The sequence below is a fragment of the Sapajus apella genome, unplaced genomic scaffold (genome assembly GCF_009761245.1).
Source record: "Sapajus apella isolate SASKATOON/1434 unplaced genomic scaffold, GSC_monkey_1.0 scaffold43, whole genome shotgun sequence".
Classification (NCBI taxonomy): Eukaryota; Metazoa; Chordata; class Mammalia; order Primates; family Cebidae; genus Sapajus; species Sapajus apella.
In genome coordinates, this window is record NW_022436983.1 from 16,993,961 (window position 1) to 17,017,060 (window position 23,100).

At 40.3% G+C, this 23,100-nt stretch overlaps 2 protein-coding genes across 16 annotated transcripts; one reads left to right on the plus strand and one right to left on the minus strand.

Moving 5' to 3' along the window:
* The first annotated feature begins 486 nt into the window (after positions 1-486).
* Positions 487-4,131, plus strand: PNRC2 (proline rich nuclear receptor coactivator 2). 3 transcript variants are annotated; one of them, XM_032300792.1, is made up of 3 exons: positions 487-679; positions 1,615-1,820; positions 2,119-4,131. In XM_032300792.1, the coding sequence occupies exon 3, from the start codon at positions 2,137-2,139 to the stop codon at positions 2,554-2,556; it is 420 nt and encodes a 139-aa protein (XP_032156683.1). In that variant the 5' UTR covers positions 487-679; positions 1,615-1,820; positions 2,119-2,136; the 3' UTR covers positions 2,557-4,131. The 3 variants fall into 3 exon arrangements, with proteins under 3 accessions (XP_032156683.1, XP_032156684.1, XP_032156685.1); XM_032300793.1 differs by having other exon boundaries at positions 497-679; positions 1,597-1,820; XM_032300794.1 differs by lacking the exon at positions 487-679 and adding an exon at positions 913-933.
* Positions 4,132-5,564: 1,433 nt separating this feature from the next.
* On the minus strand, positions 5,565-21,727 carry SRSF10 (serine and arginine rich splicing factor 10). Of its 13 annotated transcripts, XR_004275867.1 has the most exons (8): positions 21,470-21,727; positions 20,024-20,188; positions 19,279-19,646; positions 16,075-16,181; positions 12,913-13,075; positions 12,334-12,387; positions 12,099-12,200; positions 8,429-8,467 (listed from the first exon to the last, which is right to left on the minus strand). XR_004275867.1 is itself a non-coding variant. In XM_032300797.1 (7 exons), exons 1-7 carry the CDS (start codon positions 21,532-21,534, stop codon positions 8,407-8,409), a joined length of 654 nt encoding a protein of 217 aa, XP_032156688.1. In that variant the 5' UTR covers positions 21,535-21,720; the 3' UTR covers positions 5,565-8,406. The 13 variants fall into 13 exon arrangements, 10 of the variants coding, with proteins under 10 accessions (XP_032156688.1, XP_032156692.1, XP_032156691.1 ...); XM_032300797.1 differs by lacking the exon at positions 19,279-19,646 and having other exon boundaries at positions 5,565-8,467; positions 16,075-16,178; positions 20,084-20,188; positions 21,470-21,720; XR_004275868.1 differs by lacking the exon at positions 12,099-12,200 and having other exon boundaries at positions 8,195-8,467.
* Between the last annotated feature and the right edge of the window lie 1,373 nt (positions 21,728-23,100).

The following is a 23,100-nucleotide window of genomic DNA, read 5'->3' on the forward strand; positions in this document are numbered from 1 at the left end:
GGGGGCACCGGAGGGAACCGCGGGGACGCGCCGGCTTTGGACGCGGAGTTGTGGGTTGGGGAGAGGCGACCCAGAAGCCAAGGCGAAAGGCAGACGGGGACTGGGCCCTGACAAAAGGCTTTCCAGAGTATCCTCTATCAATACAGGCTACATGACTCAGGGGCCCTAAGTCGAGAACCAAACGTCTCCCGCGGGTCAGTCTTTTCCCCCGGGGCAGTTCCAAGGGCTGCGAGCCCGCGCGCAGGACAGCCGAGCGGAAGGAAGAGCCAAAAGCCAGCGGCCGGGACGGTGCTGGAGAGACCCGCGGACCCAGCAGTTACTCCCAGCATGCTCCTCCTCCCCGGGCGGATTTCAAACCCTCTGCAACCCCACCTCACCCGCTTCGCCCCCGGCCTGCCCCAGCAACAGGCGGTGGTCCGCTTCTCATTGGCCAGGTCCTCGCCGTCGTATTTTGATTGGCCGCAGAGCCTCCCGGTCCTGCTTCTGCGGTCGCCGCCGACTCCATTTTGTCAGTAGAGGCAGGAGGAGGAGGTCGGGTTGTAGAAGCTGGAGTGGCAGTCATTGCGCTCATCGGTGCTCGCGGGCTTTGTTGGTCCGTGCCTCGTCTCTCCCTGGAAAGGGAGGGAGGCTTCGACGTCGAGAGGGAGCCGCTGCCGCCGTAGTTCCAAGCTTGAAGTCGGTAAGTGGTGGCTGAGCCGCGGGCGCGGCCATGTTGGTGGCCGCGCTCCCCATTGTTGGGGGAAGGAGGCAAGCGGAGGCGAGATCTGGGCACCCGGGCTGGCGCTGGCGGGCGCGGGCGGGCGCGGGCGGGCGGGCGCAGCGCGGCGACCCCTGCGGATCCGGAGATATGGGGCCACTGGGAAGCCAAGCCCGTGTGGCGTCGGAGGCGAGTTTTCCGGGTTTGAGTTGTGAATGACTCACAGCCCGGAAACGGTAATTTATTAAGGGTGGTTATTCTGTCTGGAAGGCAATCTTACCCCTTTGAAAGGAAGGGGGCTTAACTATTTGGTAACTTGTTTTCTTGGAACATCAAATTACAACAAAATCTTGAGCTGTTCCCTCTAGGGAGACATTTTTATATATTTAACATGCGCTTAGACTGTTAAGGCTTGTGAGAACTTGGTATTTTAAGACAGGAAGGAGGCGAGGGTGTTCATAACCAAAGGAAATACTGCATGATGTCTACATGTTCCGAGAGACTGAAAATGGATGTGGCGTGTGTCGAAAGATTGGAACATTCTGGTGTGAGTTTAAAAACGTGGTCTCTTTAGAACATCCGCCAGAAACCAATTTTTTTGGTATGACCCATAACAGCTAACAGTTCCTTATTTGATTTTATACGCGAGAGAATTTGGAGGTCTTTCCCAGGAATAAGATACAAACTTACTACGGGACTTGGAGACACTTCCAAAAAATTCCCCAGGAGTTACTGGATCTCAAGGGTGAAGAGTTTTTCTAAATGGTGGTGGTTATGAGGTCAAAGAAAGCCTTCTTAACACACATTCTCTACCTTTTAGTTCTGGACGTAGCCTTTTTTACAGTCAACGATTTTTATAGTAAATCTAAATAACTTTCTCAACGTGTTTTGGAAATAAGGAATCTTTACTTTTCTAGCTAGGACTTCTCTCAAACTTGTGTGCTGAGGAGACTCAGATGTGGGCCTCAGCTCCTAGGGTGAACTCAGCAGATCGGCCCATGAAAACTTCTGTATTGAGACAAAAGAAAGGATCTGTCAGAAAGCAACACTTGTTATCTTGGGCTTGGCAGCAAGGAAGAGGACAGGTATTGGAAATCCTGCAATCTGAAAAGCAGACTGAGAGGTAAGCAGATTAACATCATAATGGGCAAACATTTTATGATGGATCCACCCTAAACCAATTGTTTTTTGCAGATTTGTGGGTAAGCTCATTTTTCTTAGGGAAGGTATAATAAAGCTTGTGCATATATTGGAGTCGGAACAGCTTGCTTTAATTTTTGAGTTAAAGCAGCTGAAAAGTCTTATTGCTGAGTCTTGTCCAAAATATCTGGAGTTGTAAGTTGGAGCCATAGAAGCTTCTTAAAGATTCTAAACTTTTCTTAACGGAATTTTACTCAATATTTGTTTCCATTCATTTGTAGGTGACAAAGAAGCTGAAGATGGGTGGTGGAGAGAGGTATAACATTCCAGTGCCTCAATCTCGAAATGTTAGTAAGAACCAACAACAGCTTAACAGACAGAAGACCAAGGATCAGAATTCCCAGATGAAGATTGTTCATAAGAAAAAAGAAAGAGGACATGGTTATAACTCATCAGCAGCTGCTTGGCAGGCCATGCAAAACGGGGGAAAGAACAAAAATTTTCCAAATAATCAAAGTTGGAACTCTAGCTTATCAGGTCCCAGCTTACTTTTTAAATCTCAAGCTAATCAGAACTATGCTGGTGCCAAATTTAGTGAGCCGCCATCACCAAGTGTTCTTCCCAAACCACCAAGCCACTGGGTCCCTGTTTCCTTTAATCCTTCAGACAAGGAAATAATGACATTTCAACTTAAAACCTTACTTAAAGTACAGGTATAAAATAAGACAAAGTACTTATGCTTAAATTTAGTTATGTTTATGGATAGTTGTCAACTGGTCTGAAACAAATTCGCCAGGGAGTTCATCTATTTGTGTAGAACTGCTAATTAATGTAAAAAATATAGAATGCATCTCATGTATGTGTTGTGTGCACTGTGATGTAATGGTAGTATCAGTGCAACTGAAAACTAAATAATTGTACTTGATATTAAGTGTCCTCAACTGAGTAACTTTTAAGGGGAAACCAGCCAAGTTTAGATTTGGGGAGTGGTAAAGGAATCAGCTTTTTCTATTGTTAGGGGAAGATAGTAATTTATCATTCATGGACCAGATTGTTGTGTTGGTGAATCACATTATAAGCGTCTAACACAAGGATTCAGAATTAGGTAAACATCTGCAAGTTTAGTATACTGGAAACACCCAAATCAGTAGTATGCTAACAATCTGATGCACTGCTGAAAGAAAATGTGAATTTTCCTTAATAATTGTATTTTAGTGAATTATACAGTGGGTGGAAAGGGCATTTGGAGCTCATTAGAATGAGACATAGTACACCCCAATGGCCCTGTTTATTAAATGTAGCGGATTAAGTGTCTGCCAACAAATACACCAAAACCATTTTTTAACAGTATTTAATGGTCACTCAATAGCTTTCAAAATACATTTTTGTATTACAGCACTGCACAAGCTATTCTAATAGTGATCTGGCCTCATCATTCCTGCAAAGCTGGCTTTGGGGAGCTGTATAATGTGAAAATTTTAATTACCTAGGGGAGAAAGAGCCATGTAAATACCTGTAATGAACTTGTAGCATATGTAAAGTTTTCTTGGCCTTTATCTTACAAAAATGGGATATTTTAGTATGAATTTGCTGAATGTAAGACCGTGGACTGTTTTTTATAGTATGGCCTAGTTTTAAAGGTCCAAAATAATTTTTTTTAAAGTGTGCCCTTGTGCTGAAGTGCCAGTGTATGTATATTATACTTGATTTGGTTGTAAACTATATTTCAAAGCAAATCCTAGTGTGATAAGTTTTATAACTAAAAAGGTTTAAGCTGCTAAAACTATTTTTAAGAGACGTGAAATGCAGTATGGGACTATTTTGTTTTCCTCCTCTAAGCCCAAAGATTAACTAAAGGGTCCTCTCCAACCTTACAGATTTTTGGCTTTCACAATCTTCTAACCTAGGATACAGGTGGTTTAGAGTATGGTGCCAGTGGAGTTTGGTTTTTCTTTGGTCAAGGGTGGGTGGCAATCCAACAGACTACTTATGCAAAAGACAAACTCCTGCATAATACATTGATAACATGTTTTGCCAACCTTAAGAGTAAATGCTTAAATATAGTGAAACCAATAGCAAGTTTAAAAAGCATGTGGGTCAGTTAAAAATTTTTGTTAATGACCTATTTTCTCAATTGGTACCTCTTTTGATGCCTAAGCAGGTAAGCAGATGGCTAAGGTGTATTTCTCCAAATCAAGATGAAGTACTGCCCAAGTTAAATATTGATAACCTAAAGACAAATTTATGTATATATGAATTTGAAGCATAAAATTAAATAAAATTGTTTTCCCCCACTGGCTTGGTTTTATTTTAAACATGGTTTTGATTACCTAATATTTTTAAAAAATGTGTTCTACTTGTTGTCACCGACTTGAAGCTTATATATTCTCAGAATGCTCACAACTCTTGGGCTTCTCAGACTTCAGAACTATAAGCCACTAAATATCTGATTATAAAAAAAGGCTGGTTGCAACTAAAATGTGACAGGGATTTTGGTTTGAAAGGGAGCAACTAGTTTGCTGATATAGAAAAAGGCCACACATGGAAAATGTTGCAAAGCTTTTGAACATTAATTCTATGATCTAGGTTAGTTAACAAGAACCCTCGTGTTTTAAATATGCTGACAAAAGTATACACAAGGGACCCTCAGAAGAAAAGCATCACAACCACACCTGCTTTCTAATACAGGTTCCAAATGATAGGGCATCTTAAAACCAGTTTGAGAGTAATCCTTAAAATTCTACTAGTCCCACAGCAAAGCTATCTTTTCATGCAAGCTGGAGTTACGGCAGAGCCAACATTTCAGCCTTCATTTTTTGTTTCCAGGGTAATTTCTGTGAAAAATGCCAAGGATTGCAAAATTGAACTTTGCGTACTGAACACATCCCAGCCTAGCTGCTTGTTTTTAAGCTATATATTGAATACACTAGGTTTTTGGTTTGACTCAAAATGGATAAATGAAGTGGGAGTGAAAAAAGGTTACCTGTAAAAATTTTAGCAGGTTAAAGGTAACCTGAATAAAAGTAACCATATAAACACCTCATACTTCAGGAAAGGTACTGAGAAGTTTTGGTTAGCCTACATATAGAATAGTGGTAAGAATTTCCCAAATCAATGCAATTGTGAAATCAGCCATACTGGGAACCTTCAGTAAATGTAATTTCACTAGGCATGGTGGCTCACACCTGTAATCCCAGCACTTTGAGAGGCTGAGGCAGGTGGATCACGAGGTCAGGAGTTCAGCCTGGCCAAGATGGTGAAACCCCCATCTCTATTAAAAATACAGAAAAAATTAGCCAGGAGTGGTGGCACACACCTATAATCCCAGCTTCTCTGGAGGCGGAGCTTGCAGTGAGCTGAGATCGTGCCACTGCACTCCAGCCTGGGCGAAGTTAGAGTGAGATTTTGTCTTTAAAAAAAAAAAAAAAAAGTAATTTCAATTTATCTTTTTGATGGCAGTTTATACTATGATAGAATCCAGGTCACAAACCTTAAGCTTAAAATACATACTGATAAATTTTCTTCTTCCCTAAAACAAGACAGGAAAAAATCTGAAAGGTTTTGTGTAAGTTTGTTTCTACTGTTTTAGTTGCATTCTCTCGTAGGCAATTACTTTGTTAATTGAGAGGGACAGAGTTCATCTCTAAAACCTCTTATACAAATTAGGAAATAGTGTACCTGGGTGGTAACAAATCTAAGGTAGAGCAAAATCTTAAAAAAACCAACATTTTTTTTTGGCTCCTAGACCACTTTATTTCACTTTCCAGCATTCAAAGAAATGTGATCTGCAAAAAACTAGATACAAAGTCCTTTTACTTCTTTACAAACTACTGTTAGTTCTCAATGAGTTTACATGCCTCACTTTTTATTCCAAGAAAAATCCCCATTGTGCAATACAAGGGTGCAATAGCTGTTACAAATACACAGAAACATAATAAAGATAACCAACACTGTTAGAGGAAGGAGCAGAGGAAAAAATCTGAGAAGGAACCTTTTCCACAGTGACCAGCAGAATGTCTTGTAGGTATCAATAACTGAAGACAAAACATGTTGCTCACTTCACCCTATTTATCAAGTCATCCTATCTAAAATGAGAACAGTTCATGCCTGGGACTTCTACAGGTTTTGCTAGTCCTCCTTCCTAGTAAAATGCCATTAGATCATTCCTAAGCTATTGCTCAAGTCACAGCCTCCCTACATCAGAATATATTCTTAGGTTTTGTAAACAAGAATATCGTCAAAATGCAATACAATGGAAAATCTCTACAAGAGAATGAGATTTGGAAAGCCATGCTTAAGAGTCTCTGAGCCACACAGCCGTGAGATCTTGGATTATATTTAATCTCTCATCCAGGAACATTATCCATTTACCTTGTAAAGTTGTGAGGAATGAACATATGCAAGATGCTATCACATGGTGGGTATTCCACAAAGGACAATTTTCTCATCTGTAAAATGGGAATAATACCCACTTCCCAGGAGTGTTTTTAGAATTAAATATTTGAAAAGCACATGGTTTGGCACAATAAGTCCTCAACAATATTGACAGCATTCAATATAAAGAGAAACAACCACAGAAGAGATCCGAAAGCAATTCATTCAACAGATGCAAAAATTAAAGGTCCTTTTCTGACTTACAATATTTTAGAGAACTACCAACTATTGTTATTGTATTTATATATGTATTCACCTATTTTTAAACAAAATCCCAACTCAATATGCAACTTAATTCTCCCCCTTAAATGTCTTAATTCAAAAGCAAATGGAGAAAGAAGGGAGGTAGAGGGCAAAAAACGTTTATGAACTCTACATATTCTTTTAAAAATACAGAGAACCTCTATCCATAAGAACCACCCACTATGTTAATGAGTGTGTAACTGTATACAACAAAATACTTTTTGTAATTAAATCTAGTCATTTTGGCTCTAAGTAAATTCTAGTTCCCATTATATCAATTTTACTATCTCCATGAAAATAAAGCTATAAAAACATTTCCCCGTTTGAGTAAACAACAACAAAAATATAACAAAAGATGAAGCAAGCGAAAAAATTATGGACTTTAACCTAAGATCTGACACTTGCTGTGTGATCCTGGGCAAGTTAAAAAAAAAAATTATGAAATACAGACAAAAGTACCATTTCATACCTCCCTTGAAAATATACCTCTGCTGTATTTTCAAAATTGCTATAAATTAAAAGCTTAAACTCCACTTCCAGATTTTTAGTTAATAATTTTACGTGGGAAGTTTTAAATATGTGGCAAAAAGAAGACAAAAATCAAACATGATGGAATCAATGCATAGGTAAAGAAACATCCTAATAAGAAACTAAGGAATCCAAAACATTTCGTGATACTATAAAAGTTATTTATTCACTATACACAGAACATGTCCCCTATAAAATGTACATGTAAATCACTAAAAAGTATAATTTGGTGAACATTTTTTCAATTACAGAACATACTAAATCAGTTGGGATAACAGCTGTCTGCCTCAAAATAATCTAATTATAGCACCCAGTATCCTTTCTATCTAATGCAAAGTTAAATACTTATTTTGGGGGTTATTTCCTAGTATGTGTTTGGTGAGGCAGAGTGAACACTTTAATATAACTCTAGTATATTACAGTCACTGCACAATAAACCAGTTTATTACAGATTAAAACAAATCATTTTTTCATTATTTGTAATATTGGGATCAAACAAATACTGGATACTTTTAAATGGCAGAATAACCACATAATTACTTATTCTTGATAGCATATCGGGTTCTATAATTACATTAAGATATGAATGGTGTAAAATATTGTTACGAATAATATACCTCAAACAAAACGAGGTGATACTGTAATGATTCACTAGATTGTGCTCAGTAGACATTTACCGAATAAGGGAATTATTTTTCTCCTCAATTATCCAGTACAATGATTTGCCCATAGTAAGGGCTCAATAAATATTTGCTGGACATATTGACTAGTAAAGAGGTGAGAAGAGATGGGCCCTCTTAGCTGGATGTCAAATGTAATTCGAATTTACCTGGGAAGGAGAGTAGTTAAGGAAGATGTAAACTGCCATGTGGTGTACAAGTAAATAAATGCAGATGCCAACAAAGCAAATGATTAAGCAGAAAACACTGGCACCAAAATAAACAAAGGCAAGATTTGCCAATAATGGCGAAAATGGAACTTTTATATTGGACCATACCTTTTCCCACCCAATTCAGTTTGAGACAGACCAACAGAGGCACCGTAAGAGACTATGGCTGTCTTCCTTGATATTCAGACATCCTATTTTCCAATAATTTGTTATGGATCTGGTACCCATGAATCAATATAAACCTATTCATATTTAGGGATTAGTTTCCACAAGTACAAAGTTGAATTTCCTTTTATTTGTCCTAAAATGCTTACTTTCAAACTTGAAGGGACTTCAATTATTCCATGTAGTTTTCGATAACATTCTTTTATCTTTTCAGACCAGAGTCAAAATATTCGTACAGTATTCATACTGCAGCACCTTCCACCCACCCTTTGGTCGCTTGAACTGCCCTTCTTTGGTTCTTTTTCCGCTTTCAGATCTTTCTTGATGTGTAGTAAGCAGAACTGTACTGGGTATTCCAGCTGCAGTTTGGTCTTAAATAAAAGAAGGATGTTTGTCAGTTTGGTTTTCTTTATTCTTCTCTGTGGTATACAGGATTTTGTTAGTTGAACTGGATGTAGCAGCTTACTGGGCCAAATTTTCAAGAGAATAATACAATAGTTCCCAGGTCTTTCCCCTGGGATGTAACTTAACAGCTCATACTCTATGTAGCACCTTTCCTCTCTCACTGAAGCATTATCTCTCATTTTTCTTCTTGCTTACTGGGCTTTAAAAAAAAAATGCAGAGAGATCTTAAGTAAAAGGAGAGGTGAAATGTGTCAGCCCTCATTTGAATGTTGATATAACCATTCTATTACTATTATTGAGCCCAGTACCACAAACATAGTAGGTACACTCAATTCAGTGGGGGACTCAACTACATCACCCAAAACTAAAATAAAACACTATGTAAAGATCCTCATCAAGTACCAGTAGGATCCATCCAAACTACCACAGGTTCAACTGTAACACAGTCCTTTTGAAGCTGTTGGGTGTGTCACTTTAGAAACAACATATAAGATTCTCAATAGTCCACGTTTAAAAACAAGTTGACATAAGTAAAAAATAAAAATAAAATCAGGCCCCAGAGAATGAACAATTTCAATGAGCTATCTCCTCAATCTACTTCTCTCAAATTACAGTCTGTAAAACAAAACAAACCCCTCCCCACAAAAATAACTAAGGACCAGGCCTGGGCTCAAATCCTGGTTCTGCCTCATAGTCTTTTCTTTGTGCCTCAGTTTCCTTATCTGTGATAGGGGGAAAATACAAGTATATCATAGGGTTTTGTGAAGAGTAAATGAGTTAACACATAGCCTTTTCAAGTGCCCGGCACATCATGAATACTTAATAAATTATCAGCTATAATTGTCATAAAGTAGATGGAATTCAAACCACAACCTACTTCCCTGAAGAGGTTATCACTTAATATTAGCTGCTCATCAACATTCAATTCAAACTGATTTAAAATCATGTCATAAACATTAAGTTCCAATGCATTTGTTTATGAAGAGGGAGAGAATTACTGATCCATCCAATATGAAAGTAAACACTTAGAATTAGCTGATCCAAATTTTATCTTAACACTACCAAAGAACCTCTAAAGTTAACCCAAGAGGCTTAATGAGCAATCATTAAACAACTCTGACATTACACAATGAATTTTTAACTACTGTGTAAAAGATGTACCTTTCTGGCAAGTTCTACCATTTCCAAAGTAAAAGTTATTTGTGCCTAGTGCAACACTGATAAAAAACATTCCTAAACCTATAAAGGATTGTTTCCATTGTTATTTTAGAATCATATTCAATACTGTAATAATTCCAGTTAATCATTATTTCCTTCATTTTCTTTTTATTATAGCATGTTTGCTTAATTTACAGCAAGCAGAAAATAAGCTGGGTCTTGTTTTGATCCAAACATTGATGTTTTAAAGGTTGTACACAATATTTGTTAAAAAGAACATATAAAAATACGTTTTTAGAAGCCTCTATAAGAAAGAAAATACAAAGTTTAACCCCACAACTTTCCTCTTTTCTAGAACTGCAAACTACTGCTACAGTTTTAAATAGACTTTTTGTTGTTTAAACTATACATCCAGGAAAATCTAAAAAAAATTAAAGAAACGTGCATATAAATGATTGCATAGCAGAACATGAACATTAACTGCAAACAGTAAAGAAATTAAAGTTAGAAATACTATCAAATATACAAAGGTTCTAGAATAATCGATCCTTTAAACACATTCCACAAACAGTATTTAAAATCCATCGTTTTATTCTTTACAGGCAAAGCCTAGATTCCAAAAACCAAAATTGAAAAAAAGTAATCCTCTAAAAGGAATTGTTTCTCCATAATTCTTACTTATATCTGTAAGCAGGCAATCTGATTTTTAAAGATGCTAGCTTTTTATTCTGAAATGAAATTGGACATGTCAAGTCACTTTTGTCCCCAAAACGATCTTTCAGAAAAATACTAGAAATTATTAATGGTTAAGGGTATTACTTCATTTTTAGTCAGGTACTACACTGATAATCAAAAACTCAGAAGATGTGACTCTTGCTTAAAACTGACTAATCCTTTTTCCAAAATTATTTTAAATTTCATGGCACCACAGAATCGCCTAGAATGAGTGTTGTCTTTCAACTTGCCTCATATTAAATAAACTGAGGTGTGAAAAGCAGGCCTCGCTCATAAAGAGGCAGGCAAATTTTGATACAAATGCACAGGCCAAGTGCTGTAAGCATCAAAAAATTTCAGTTCTTTTACACTATGCGCACACACACACACACACACACAAAACCTACTTTGAAACAATTTACTCCCTTCTAACAGCAGTAAGAAAACTAAGCAATATTATGGTCAACAACGCTCCTTAAACTTTAGAATAACTACGTAAGAATATTCCTTTCTCCTTAAAATTATTTTTGCCATCATCAACCTGCTCAAATTTTAAGGTAAGTTTCTGTGTTTTCTATGTTCCAAATCTTCACAGGAACCAGAAAAAAAGCAGTGAAGGCTTCATGTTTCAGTCAAAAACTCAATCTCCCTGAAAATACGACCTAACTCAGCTGGCATCATTCCCCAAAGACAGTGGGGTTAACAAAAGAACTAATCCACACTTCATCATAAGTAATTATCATGGGCCTAGACATTTCTTTTTTTTTTTTTTTGAGATGGAGTCTCATTCTGTCACCCAGGCTAGAGTGCAGTGATGCAATCTTGGCTCACTGCAACTGTCACCTCCCAGGTTCCAGCAATTCCCCTGCCTCAGCCTCCCAAATAGCTAGGATTACAAGCGTGCACCACCACACCCAGCTAATTCTGTATTTTTAGTAGAGGGGGTTTCATCCTGTTGGTCAGGCTGGTCTCGAACGCCTGACCTCATGACCCACCCGCCTTGGCCTCCCAAAGTGCTGGGATTACAGGCGTGAGCCACCGCGCCCGGCCGGGCCTAGACATTTTGACAAGACATAAAGGCCCACCCTGAACCTAAGTGTGTCTGAGCAGTCAGTGCTGTACTGTGGCTACTACTTCACTTTTGTATCATTCTATCTTATTAGCAAGCTACATTTCTAGGTTAACAGTTCTACCAAATATGAATATGAAAGTTTATTTTTAATGAGACAATGTTGCAAATTATGGTCAACCAACATCTTTTCACCAAATACTTCAAGCATAAAAAATGAGAATCTTTACAAAAATATACAGAGACACCACAAATTGGTAGCTGCCCATAACATTAAACAAACTGGACTCTTAAGAGTGGCTTCTCAACAGCATATCATTTTAATTATAACCATTGCCTGGTACAGGGAAAACTAACAAGTGTTTTTTAAGCATCATTGCAACATTGTATTCCTGATAATTTAAGTAAACCAAACTATGAGTAAATGATACATGCCTAAAAATGACCATGGTTTATACTATCAGTGGCCACTGGACTTAGGACTAGTCCAAGACCTTGATCTAGATTTTGACCTAGACCTAGACTGTGATCTTGACTGAGATTTGGATCTAGGTGGTTCTTTTTTCCTTGATTCCTTTTCATATCTTGAGCCAGACTTATAATGTGTTTTGGAATCTGTTTTAGAGGTGCCTCTAGTTTTGGTGTGAGATGCAGACCTAGAACGTGATTTAGCCTTCATTTCTTTCTTGGGCTGGGACTTGGACCGTGATCTTGAATTGGATTTAGATCTTGAAAAAGATCGATTTCGGTGTTTGAATCTTTCAAAACAGAGGAGAGATATAATTAGAGTAAAAATTAGATTCTATATTAATCAAATTTGTTACTTTTAGAGCAAAAGTTCACTCTGAAATTAAAAAACACATGAGTCTTTTTCAAAGCAAAGTTATTTACCTATCATTGTCGGAATGGCTTCTGCTACGCCGTGGTCTTCCAGTCGGTCTACTGCTAAAAAGCATATCAGAAAAAGCAGTGACAAATATCTATTTGTAGAGGCAAAATTTCTAATTAAAGTAAACCATAAAACTTTTCTTTTTTTTTGAGATGGAGTCTCACTCTGTCACCCAGGCTGGAATCCAATGGCGCAGTATCAGCTCATTGCAACCTCCGCCTCTCGGGTTCAAGCGATTCTCCTGCCTCAGCCTCCCAAGTAACTGGGATTACAGGCGCCCACCACTACGCCCGGATAATTTTTGTATTTTTCGCAGAGATGAGGTTTCACCATGTTGGTAAGGCTGGTCTCAAACCCCCAACTTTAGGTGATCTGCCCGCCTCAACCTCCCAAAGTGCTGGGATTACAGGCGTGAGCCACTGCATCCAGCCATAAAACTTTTAAAATGCTAAAAGATTTTTTTGTCTCAATGAAACATTCAACGTATATAATTAAAAGCATACAAAAAGGTAAAAAAAAATTAAATGCTAACAAATACATCTTTTTTTAAACAGATCACTGTGTTTACGCATCACACTTACTTTCTAGGACTATACGATCTTCTATAGTTGTAATCAAAAGACCGACTTCTTGATCTCCTTCTTTCGTAACTTCGGCTTCTTGAACGTCTGTATCTGTCATAATCATCATAGCGTGAAGAACTGTACACATTCCTCCCTTCCTTGGCTTTCATCTGATTTGGTGCTAGGAAATACAAGTAACAGAAATACTTAGAAATACTAAAAACAGTATTGAAGCCCTCAATAAATAGGGTAAAAAAATCTCTGCATGAGTGTGTATGACCAGGCGTGGTGGCTCACACCTGTAAACCCAGTACTTTGGGAGGTTTAAGTGGGAGGATCATTTGAGCCAGGAGTCTGAGACCAGCCTGGGGCAACATAGCAATATCCCATTGCTACAAAAAATAATTAGCTGTGCCTGGTGGCTCACATATGTATTCCAGCTACCCGGGAGGCTGAGGTGAGAAGATCACTTGAGCTCATGAGTTTGAGGATGCAGGAATCGTGATCACACAACTGCATGTCAGCCTGGGGGACAGAGACCCTGTCTCTAAAAAAATAATAATAACAATAACAAAGTGTGTGTTTTGGAGTGTTTTTTTTTTTTTTTTTGAGACCAGAGTCTTGCTCTGTCACCCAGGTTGGAGTGCAGTGGTGCAATCTCAGCTCACTGCAACCTCCACCCCACACCAGTTCAAGCCATTCTTCTGCCTCAGCCTCCTGAGTAGCTGAGATTACAGAAACGTGCCACCATACCTGGCTAATTTTTGCATTTTAGTAGAGACACGTTTCACCATATTGGCCAGGCTGGTCTCAAATTCCTGACCTGAAACGATCTGCCCGCCTCAGCCTTCCAAAGTGGTGGGATTACAGGTGTCAGCCACTGCACCCAGCCTGGAGTCTGTTTTAGAGGTGTCTTGTAGTTTTGGTGTGAGATGCAGATGCAGAAAGTGATTTAGCCTAGGTTGGGTTGAAGTTAACTGCAAATATTGACCTTAGAAAAGGCATGTTTTTCTTTTTCTTTTTTTGAGACGGAGTTTCGCTCTTGTTGCCCAGGGTGGAAGTGAGATGGTGTGATCTTGGCTCACCGCAGCCTGTGCCTCCCGGGTTCAAGCGATTCTCCTGCCTCAGCCTCCTCAGTAACTGGGATTACAGGCATGCGCCACCATGCCTAGTTGATTTTTTATTTTTAGTAGAGATGGTGTTTCTCCATGTTGGTCAGGCTGGCCTCAAACTCCTGACTTCAGGTGATCCGCCCACCCGACCTATGTATTTATTTTCAAGAAAATATACTAGAAGACTGTTTTCTGTTAAAAATAATACTCGATTATACCCAACTTTTTTTTGAGACAAGAGTCACTTTGTAGCCAGGGCTGGAATGCAGTGGCGCAATCTCAGTGGCTACTGCCGCCTCCGGGGCTCAAGTGATTCTCCTGCCTCAGCCTATTAAGTACTTGGGATTACAGGTGCTCACCACCACGCCCAGCTAATTTTTTGTATTTTTAGTAGAGATGGTGTTTCACCATGTTGGTCAGGCTGGTCTAAATCTCCTGACCTTGTGATTGCCCACCATGGCCTCCCTAAATGCTGGGATTACAGGCGTGAGCCACCGTGCCCAGCCCTATCTCCAACTATTTTCAAAATCTTTCACCACCTAGCTTGTTAGCCAAGACCTGCCAACTATTCCAACACTGGGAACCTATACCATAAAAGGATTTTTTTTAAACTCAAAATGGGAGTGAGTGGCTTTTTGAGAGTCGGTCTTGCTGTTACCCAGGCTGGAGTACAGTTGTGGAACATGGCTCACTGCAGCCTCAACCTCCTGGGCCCAACTGATTCTCCTGCCTAGCTGGGACCATAGGTATGCGCTACCATGCCTGACTAATTTATTTTCTTTTTTGTAAAGACAGGGATCTCACTTTGCTGCCCAGGCTGGTCTCAAACTCCTGGGCTCAGGCACTTCTCCTGCCTAGGCCTCCTAAAATGGTGGGATTACAGGTATGAGCTACCACATCCATCCATTTTACATTTCTTTTCTAACCACAGAGTATTGGTTTATTTTCATGCTGCCATTTTACATTCTTAAACGGTTGAAAAAAATGACCACTGAACTGTATTGATTTGGAATGATCCCGCCATGGATTCTATTCATTAGGAACCCAACAAAATATTTATAGGTGGTAAGAACCTAAGTAGAATAAGGCATTCCTAAATGCCTTATATACACTTCAATTCTTATCTCATTCAATTCAATGAAGCAGATATTTTACATATTAGAGTACATTAATGCATAACCAGGAATCTATTACCCAACTCAAGAACCAGTTACCAATAGTTTGTGTCTACTCAAGTGTTGCTCTTCTCTTCAGCAGCTATTTTAATCTCTTAATTGGTATCTTGCCCAAGACAACATAATGGCTAAGCCAGAATTCAAACACAGGTCTATTTGACTCTAAAACCTGTACTCCTGCTTCATAAGTATGCAGCAAACATCTGGTTAGCCTGCATTAAGTTGGTTAACTTTCAGAAGAGGCTAGATATAAAGGCCGGGCGTAGTGGCTCACGCCTATAATCCTAGCACTTTGGGAGGCCGAGGCAGGTGGATTACCTGAAGGCAGGTAAAAAACAAGAGTCTAGATATATTTCAGGCACTACAATCTCCACCTCCCACCTATACCTTCTCCAAAACTTTATAATACATTTGAAAAATATGATGAAATATTCAAGACACCCCATTTTCTTAAAAATGATCCTTTTGGGCCAAGTGTAGTGGCTCACGTCTGTAATCCCGGCACTTTGGGAGGCTGAGGTGTGCGATTACTTGAGGTGGGGAGTTTGAGGGCGGCCTGGCCAAAATGGTGAAACTCCATCTCTACTAAAAATACAAAAATCAGCCAGGTGTGGTGGCATGCATCTGTAATCTCAGCTAGTCAGAAGGCTGAGGCATGAGAACCGTTTGAACCCAGGAGGTGGAGGTTGCAGTGAGCTGAGATTAAACCACTGCACTCCAGCCTGAGTGACAGAGTGAGGCTGTCTCAAAAAAACAAAACAAAACAAAAACCCCAAAAAAGATCCTTTTGAGTTTTGAACAGATACACAAATTGCTTAAATTCTTTAAAAAAAAATCTCAAAACACTACCTAAAAAATAATGCATCATACACATCAGGTATAAGGGTACTTACTCTTCCGATCCCCCTGGGCAAACTGTATTTCAATCTGCCGTCCACAAATCCACTTTCTGTCCAAATTATGTAAAGCATCTTCTGCATCACGAACATCCTCAAATGTGCTAAATGTTAAGGGGCTTGGGAAGTTTTGCAAACTTTGATAATGAATGAAAGTTCAGTTCATACATCTGGAACAATTCACAATCTCCCAGTATTATTCCAGAAAATCAACCAGACCCCACTTACTAGTTGGTGATTCAGTTGGATTCAGCCATTAACACTTCACAGTATAAAAGCACTTGTGATTTCCTAAGGCACACATTTGAAAATGTATGAATACATATTGCAGTAAAGTGATTATTGAAATAAGATGTTATAGCTGAATCACCAAGTTGTCCTTCCTATCCAAGAATTTTCCTAAGTTTTAAGAATTAAGTTTACAAAAAAGAAAAACAAATATCAGTTCTATGTTGTATGTTAAAAGTTTCTTAAAACCAAAACACTGTTTTTTCGTATGTTTCAAATGAAAAAAAGAAAATGCCAATAGTTCTTGTGTAAGCAAGCAGTATATACCTTACCTTACAAGAGACGAAAGTATTAACCTCAAATTAATTTCGCTATTTTCTTTTTCATATATAGCTAATACTACTATTTAACTGTCTTCCTTGCACTGCATGGGAAGACAAGCATGCTAGCCATTTGTGGGCATCGAGACAGAGTCAAGCAGTACTAAAGACAATCACTATACCAAAAGCATTATTACGTCCATGCAGACTGTAAAAGCATGCTATCAAGAAACAACAGACCACTGTAAGGACTCCTAGACCGGAAAACCCTAACCATGATCCGAAATATACAACTTCTTGCAAAGAAATGGGTTTGAGACTGGTTTCTAACTTGAGAATTTCAAGGTATTATTTACCAGCTTTAAGCAAGAACTGCTGGTACTTGTTTTTGATCTGAGAAGCTAAGCCCTTTGTCTTCCCTGGTCATGTCAGCAACGATACTATGAGAACTCCTGGCTTTACATAGTTATTCTGTCCAAACCTAGCTCCTTTCCTAAAAGCATCATCATGACAGAGACGAAGTACACATTCAAGGCAGTGTTTGGTACCAATGGTTTGGAAAGAGAGCTAGGTTAGGTCCGGGTATAGAGTTTCATTCTATCCTAAAAAAATCACTATTCTAGTTTGCACATTTTTATTTCCTAAATTTGAGACAACACAAGACTGAAGATTTGGAGAGGTATTTTATAAATTGTACACTTCTTTTTTGAGACTGATACTGGTATTCTTTTATTCTAGAGACTAAAAGGTCTGCCTTACTATTCACTCTTTGTTCTGAACGGAATTAAGGACTGCAGGTTTCCAGCTCTCTCTTCCTGAGGCCATTATGAATAGATTAAATGGAAGGACAAGGTTTAAATAACTGGGCTTTCAACATGAAAAGGCAAAGGCTGACAGGGAATTTAGAACCTTGAATACTGTAACTGAACATCCCTCAAGGTTAATGCAGCTGGGCTCTAAACTAATTAGAAGGAGTAAGTTCACTTAATGGGTATACTACTTTGTTACCCCAGGAGACAGAATATAAGTATAAAAAGGATTTCTATTGAGAGCCGTAAAAATTATTAATGAGAGCAGAGTGTCCTCTCTGGGGCTATCCTCAAAAACAGAATCCCGGGCTGATGGCAAGTTTCTACTGTACTCGGTAAGCCAGGGATAGGAAGAAAAGGCTAACTGGGAATTGAGTCAGGAGACAGTAGCAGCAAAGGCAGCTAAGCATCACTCTGATGTCAGTCATGGAGAAATCTGTACTTTATGGTCTTTTCAAAAACGAAATTGATAAGCCTGTTATTTCATCTATTTTAAGACCACAGACTTACTGAATATGTATTAAAAATTATCATTCTCCTTTAGATTGCTTTGAATTACTACCCTTTTCTGCCTCAAGTATCACATAATCTTGAATCAAAACTACTACTGACCTTGATTCCTGGGCCACCCAACACTAGGTAAAATTAGGTTTATATTGTAAGACAGAATGTACTGCTACCTTCATTTAATAAACCAGATATGGCCAGGCACGGTGGCTCAAGCCTGTAATCCCAGCACTTTGGGAGGCCGAGGAGGGTGGATCACGAGGTCAAGACATCGAGACCATCCTGATCAACATGGTGAAACCCCGTCTCTACTAAAAATACAAAAAATCAGCCGGGCATGGTGGCGCGTGCCTGTAATCCCAGCTACTCAGGAGGCTGAGGCAGGAGAATTGCCTGAACCCAGGAGGCAGAGGTTGCGGTGAGCCGAGATCGTGCCATTGCACTCCAGCCTGGGTAACAAGAGCGAAACTCCATTTCAAAAAAAAAAAAAAGAAAGCCAGATAAAGCAATTATCTTCTCTGTAATAGAGGTTTGCAACCAATTCTCACCATTGTCCTTGACAGCTGGCCCTGCAGGAGTTTTTGGCTTTTCCCTGTCTCACAAGGACTCCACTAATGTATTATAAGTTTCAGGAGGCCCACTGAATTTAAGCAGGAAGAATTTTTCCTAGTTTCAGGTCCACAACCCAAACCCTTGTTGCAGGGAGATGATCTCACACTTAAAGGAGGAAGTAAGATCACCTGAAACTCTGGGTCAGGGACCAGTCTCTCATAGGTCCCAATTAGGCATCTACATTAGGGAGAATGCCTTCTGCAACTCATTCAGGGCCAACTTATCATTTTCGATAAAGGAGCACAGGGCTAGCAGTCTTCACAGGGCTAAATTCCAGAAGTTAAGGGTTTATGTGTCCCCAGCAAGCACTTTAAAATCTATATATAAACAGAATTTCTAGTGGCTCTGACCCTGTAAGACCACCCAAGCTGTTTCTAAGTAGTCCCCAGTGCATACACCTGTCTCTCCTTTAAGCAGGGCTCTGTGGCTTAACCCCAGAACCCCATGCTACTCCAAAGAGCGCTGCCTGCTACTCTGTGACATCTGACCACCGGGTCCAAAATCAAAATATGCTGAATTTAATCTTAACAATATACAACCTGTTACACTTTAACTTTAAGAGAGAGTGCATTTATACAAGACCACAATCACAACATCAAAGGCCCACACAAACCAAGTTATAGGTTTTGTCACTAGACCAAACCAGAATAATTTTGAAAATTAACTGCTTACAAAACATTAAAAAAAAAAAAAAAGAAAAGAAAAATAGTTATTCTGTAGGATACATCAGGTATGACTCCTTTAATCTTGGCCATCATTCAATTCAACTTCATCTTGACCTTTAACTCTTTAAGTGCTTGTCAGAAGGACTTGTCATGAGATGCTTGGCCAAATATGACAGATGGCTTTATCTTTAACTTTGAAAAACAACCTTTTCCCCCTTTTGTAGATAAAGCGAGGCTTTGTCTCCCATTAGGCTTGTCCTTCTTCCAGCTTTTCTTTATTTTTTCTTTTCCCAAACTCTCCCTTCTCTTCAAGCCTGATCCTTAAGAGGTCTTTGGCTTGTCTACTTGCCTTAAGTGTTGAACTCTACTCTAAAGGTTCTTTCATGCTTTCTCTTTGGGGTCGCCATAACTGTACAGCTTTACATTCTCTGAGGTAACAACAGAGGACAGCAAATTAGGGGACAATATTAAAGAAGTTTACCTCATTGTTATACAATTTGTTTTTGATCAAGTGATTCAAATTAACAAACAAGAATACCAAATTTTAATTGCTAAGCACAAGAACATATTAACTTTCAATGGACTTAAAGGTAGTAGCAACCAGAGTGCATTCAAATTTAAATCACACATATAATCATTGATTTGAGTTTCAGAAGCATGAATGGGAATTTAAATATTTTACCATTTTTGGATTAACTTTAAGAAACAACAAGAGCAATGTGTGAGTCAGAATTAATTTTCAAAAATTTGAAGACACAGACATTAGAGGACAAAAACAAACCACTTTTTAGATGTTACCACTTACATAAACTTGAATTTCAAACTTCAACACCCCTCACTAATCAGCCATCTGAAGAAAGGATATTGAACATAAGCAAATCCTCTTGGACGGCGAGTGTAGAAATCAAGTGGAACATACACATCAACTATAGGACCGTAACGACCAAATTCACGCCGTAAATCTTCAGACCTAAAACATCACAAAAAGACCTCAAATTTTTATGTTCAAGTTCTCAAGGTGTATAGGCAATATATCTTTTTGATAAAGGAAAGCTAGGTTCGAGAATTTGAAAGATAAAAAATGCAGTTTACATTAACAGAACAGACATTCGATGTTGTTGGGAATGAACTTTGTTTTTATCTATAGCCTTAGTTTTTCATAAAAGGTACAACAGCATTAGGTTGTATATAAGCATTGCTATTTTTTGTTTTACTTTGAAAAACACCAAGCACTTATTTTTACTCCCCAATTTTAGCGACAGGTTTAGACACTTAACAGAAGGCAAATATGGGCTGAAAAAGTCACAAATATCGAATGCCTTAACTAATGTCAAAATGACGTAAAGGGAAAATTTCTCTAGACGCTAACATAATTACTATTATGTCTTTCCTGCTTAAACTTAAGACAAAAAAAGAATCACAAAGCTAGCAAAAAATAAACCCAACAAAAACACCAAAAAACCTAAACCATGTATTTTCTGTGTGTAGATTATTTGTGAAATACGAAGCCTTATTTGTAGTTAAGACCTCTTCCAAAACAATCTGGAAGCAACTCGAAACAAGGGAATGGTGAGAACAAAGCCTACTTAAGGTAGGTCTGAATTAATCTAATTTGGCTGTCAACGTCCTAATGATTGAGGCTTCCTAAACCTCCCTTTTCAAAGGGTGACCAGAATTTCCAGGAAATAAAAACTACTCGCAACATGTAACTGGAAGAATCTAACTCCCCAAATCTCAACGTTCCCTTTCTCCAAACACTTCCAACTGATTAAAAACCCCAAATATTAACAACGGCAACAACAAAAAGGATAAAACCAGCATTCCTCTCCCTCGATCCCGTTATTTCATCTTACTCATTTTCAGCTGGGGAAAAAAAAATCTCTGGGCCAAGGGGGCGTGCACCCCGAAGAACGTGAACTTCGAATCAATGGGGAGCGGCCGTCGGGTGGCGGAAAGGCCGCGGCGGGGGCTGCCCGCGCCGGCAAGAAGCGGGGAAAAAGGGGCTGCGAACTGCGGAGGGGGAGGGGGACCGAGAAACCCCGCCACGCGGCTGGGTGACGGCAAAGGCGCGGCCCTCACTTCCACCCGGCGGCTGAGGCCGGCTACGCGGCCTAGTTCGGCGCCAAAGCGGGAGCGGGACCCGCCATCTTCGCCCTGTCCCCTCCCCCGGCCCCGAGCCGCCACCGCCAGGGTCCTCTCCGGGAGCCTGAGGCCTCCCCGCCTAGGCCCGGAGTACCTGCCTTGTACCCACCTGGTGTCGTCGGCCACGTTCCTGACGAACAGAGACGTATTTGGGGGACGCAGGTAGCGAGACATGGCGGCGGCGTGTCTCGGCCGGGCGCACTAACGGGTTCAGCAAACCGTCCGCGGCTCCGACGCCGAAGCCTCACACACACGGCCAGAAGGCTCCGCTACTGCAACCGCCTCTTCTCGCGAGACTTCACTCCCGCCTCCACTCCCCCCTCCTACCTCGGCGTAAAGCCGGGCCGGCAACGGTTCTTTCCCGCGAGATCAACAGACGTGCGCCTGCGCATGCGGAGAACTGGCGCACGCGCCTCAGCCTCGGTCTTGTTCATTGGCCCCTTGCGGTGCCTCTTCCCCTCCCCCTAGCCTGTTCTTTCTTCTGGTCTTCACTTTCCCGCCCTTTTCTTCTTAGCACTCCCGTTCATCCCCACCCCCAAAGCAGGAAGCAGGTGTTTTAGTCTTTAGGCCGAACTTAGCAGTTGTTACTAAGTGGACAGATTTTTAAGCTATGTGATTTAGAGAGGCTGCCTTAAATTTCCCCTTTAGTCCAAGTTATGCTCTGCTTTTATTTTGCCTTAAATTTCCCGTTTGTTGGTTCCACTATTGAAGCATGGTGTTATTAAGAAAAAAAAAAAAATTCCCGTTTGGTCCAGGTTATACCCTGACCAGCAAGAGAAGGATTTATAGCTTCTTGTATTAAGTGTGCAAAGGAAGGAGGTGTGTTCCCTAGCGCAGAGTCGGGCCTGTCTTTCCAGTGCTTTCAACCCGCCTTTGCCCCTCACCCAAACCCTGGCCATCTCCACTTAGCCACGCATTTGGCTCCCAACCTTCTGGGTGGGACCAGACCTCACACTGTAGGATCCGTGGTCATCTGTAGTGTATTCGTTGTTGCTGACGGCTTCCAGGATATGCGTCGGACCTGTACTGCAGTGGTTCTCAAAACTTTTTGTCTCAAAACCCCTTTACATTCTTGTAGATAATGGAAGATTCCAAAGTGCTTTTTTTTTTTTAAGTATGGGTTATACCTATTAATAAGTAGTTACTGAATGAGAACTTAAAATGGAGAAAACTTTGACACACTCCACTATCCTTTTTCACACATCTCTGGAAAACACATTTGTGTCAGGCCTCCACGTGCAAGCGTGGACCCAGAAAGTCTAAAGTCCTTCCTGCCTCGGCTGATTACCCCCCACTACCCCGCGGCGTTCGCCATTATCCCTGATCGCCCAGAGGAGCTTCCCCCGGACATTAAGGTTCTCACCCCAAGCTGCCATCTTAATTGTTATTATGATAATGTGAATACTCCTCACCCGACCCTACCATCTTAACTACTCTTACCCCACCCGACATTGTAACTGAACGTATAGTAATGTATACTCCTTGCCCCCTACCCCCACCACTGTAACTGATCTCACTCCGTAACACCCCTGCCCCCTCCCCAAAAGATTCGCCCCAACCTATAAAACCAACTCCTGAGAAGCCGCTGAGCTCTTCCCTGGTTATTGCACGTCTAAAGGCCGAACCCCCCCATCCCCCGCCACCCTCCCGTAGCTAGGATGCAGAGTGGAAGCCTAAGCCGCACCTCCCGCATGGCCCCTCCGGCCAGCCGGGCCCTTCAGATGAGAGCTGCGCCCAGGC

Excerpts from the sequence above, each read along its gene's own strand:
- SRSF10 (XM_032300795.1), bottom strand. The coding sequence starts at position 21,534 with ATGTCTCGCTACCTGCGTCCCCCAAATACGTCTCTGTTCGTCAGGAAC. Across the intron at positions 20,189-21,469 it reads AACGTGGCCGACGACACCAG|GTCTGAAGATTTACGGCGTG; the intron begins GTGGGTACAAGG and ends GTGATGTTTTAG. Across the intron at positions 16,179-20,083 it reads AGAGGATTTGCTTATGTTCA|ATTTGAGGATGTTCGTGATG; the intron begins ATATCCTTTCTT and ends AACATTTAGCAC.
- PNRC2 (XM_032300792.1), top strand. The coding sequence starts at position 2,137 with ATGGGTGGTGGAGAGAGGTATAACATTCCAGTGCCTCAATCTCGAAAT.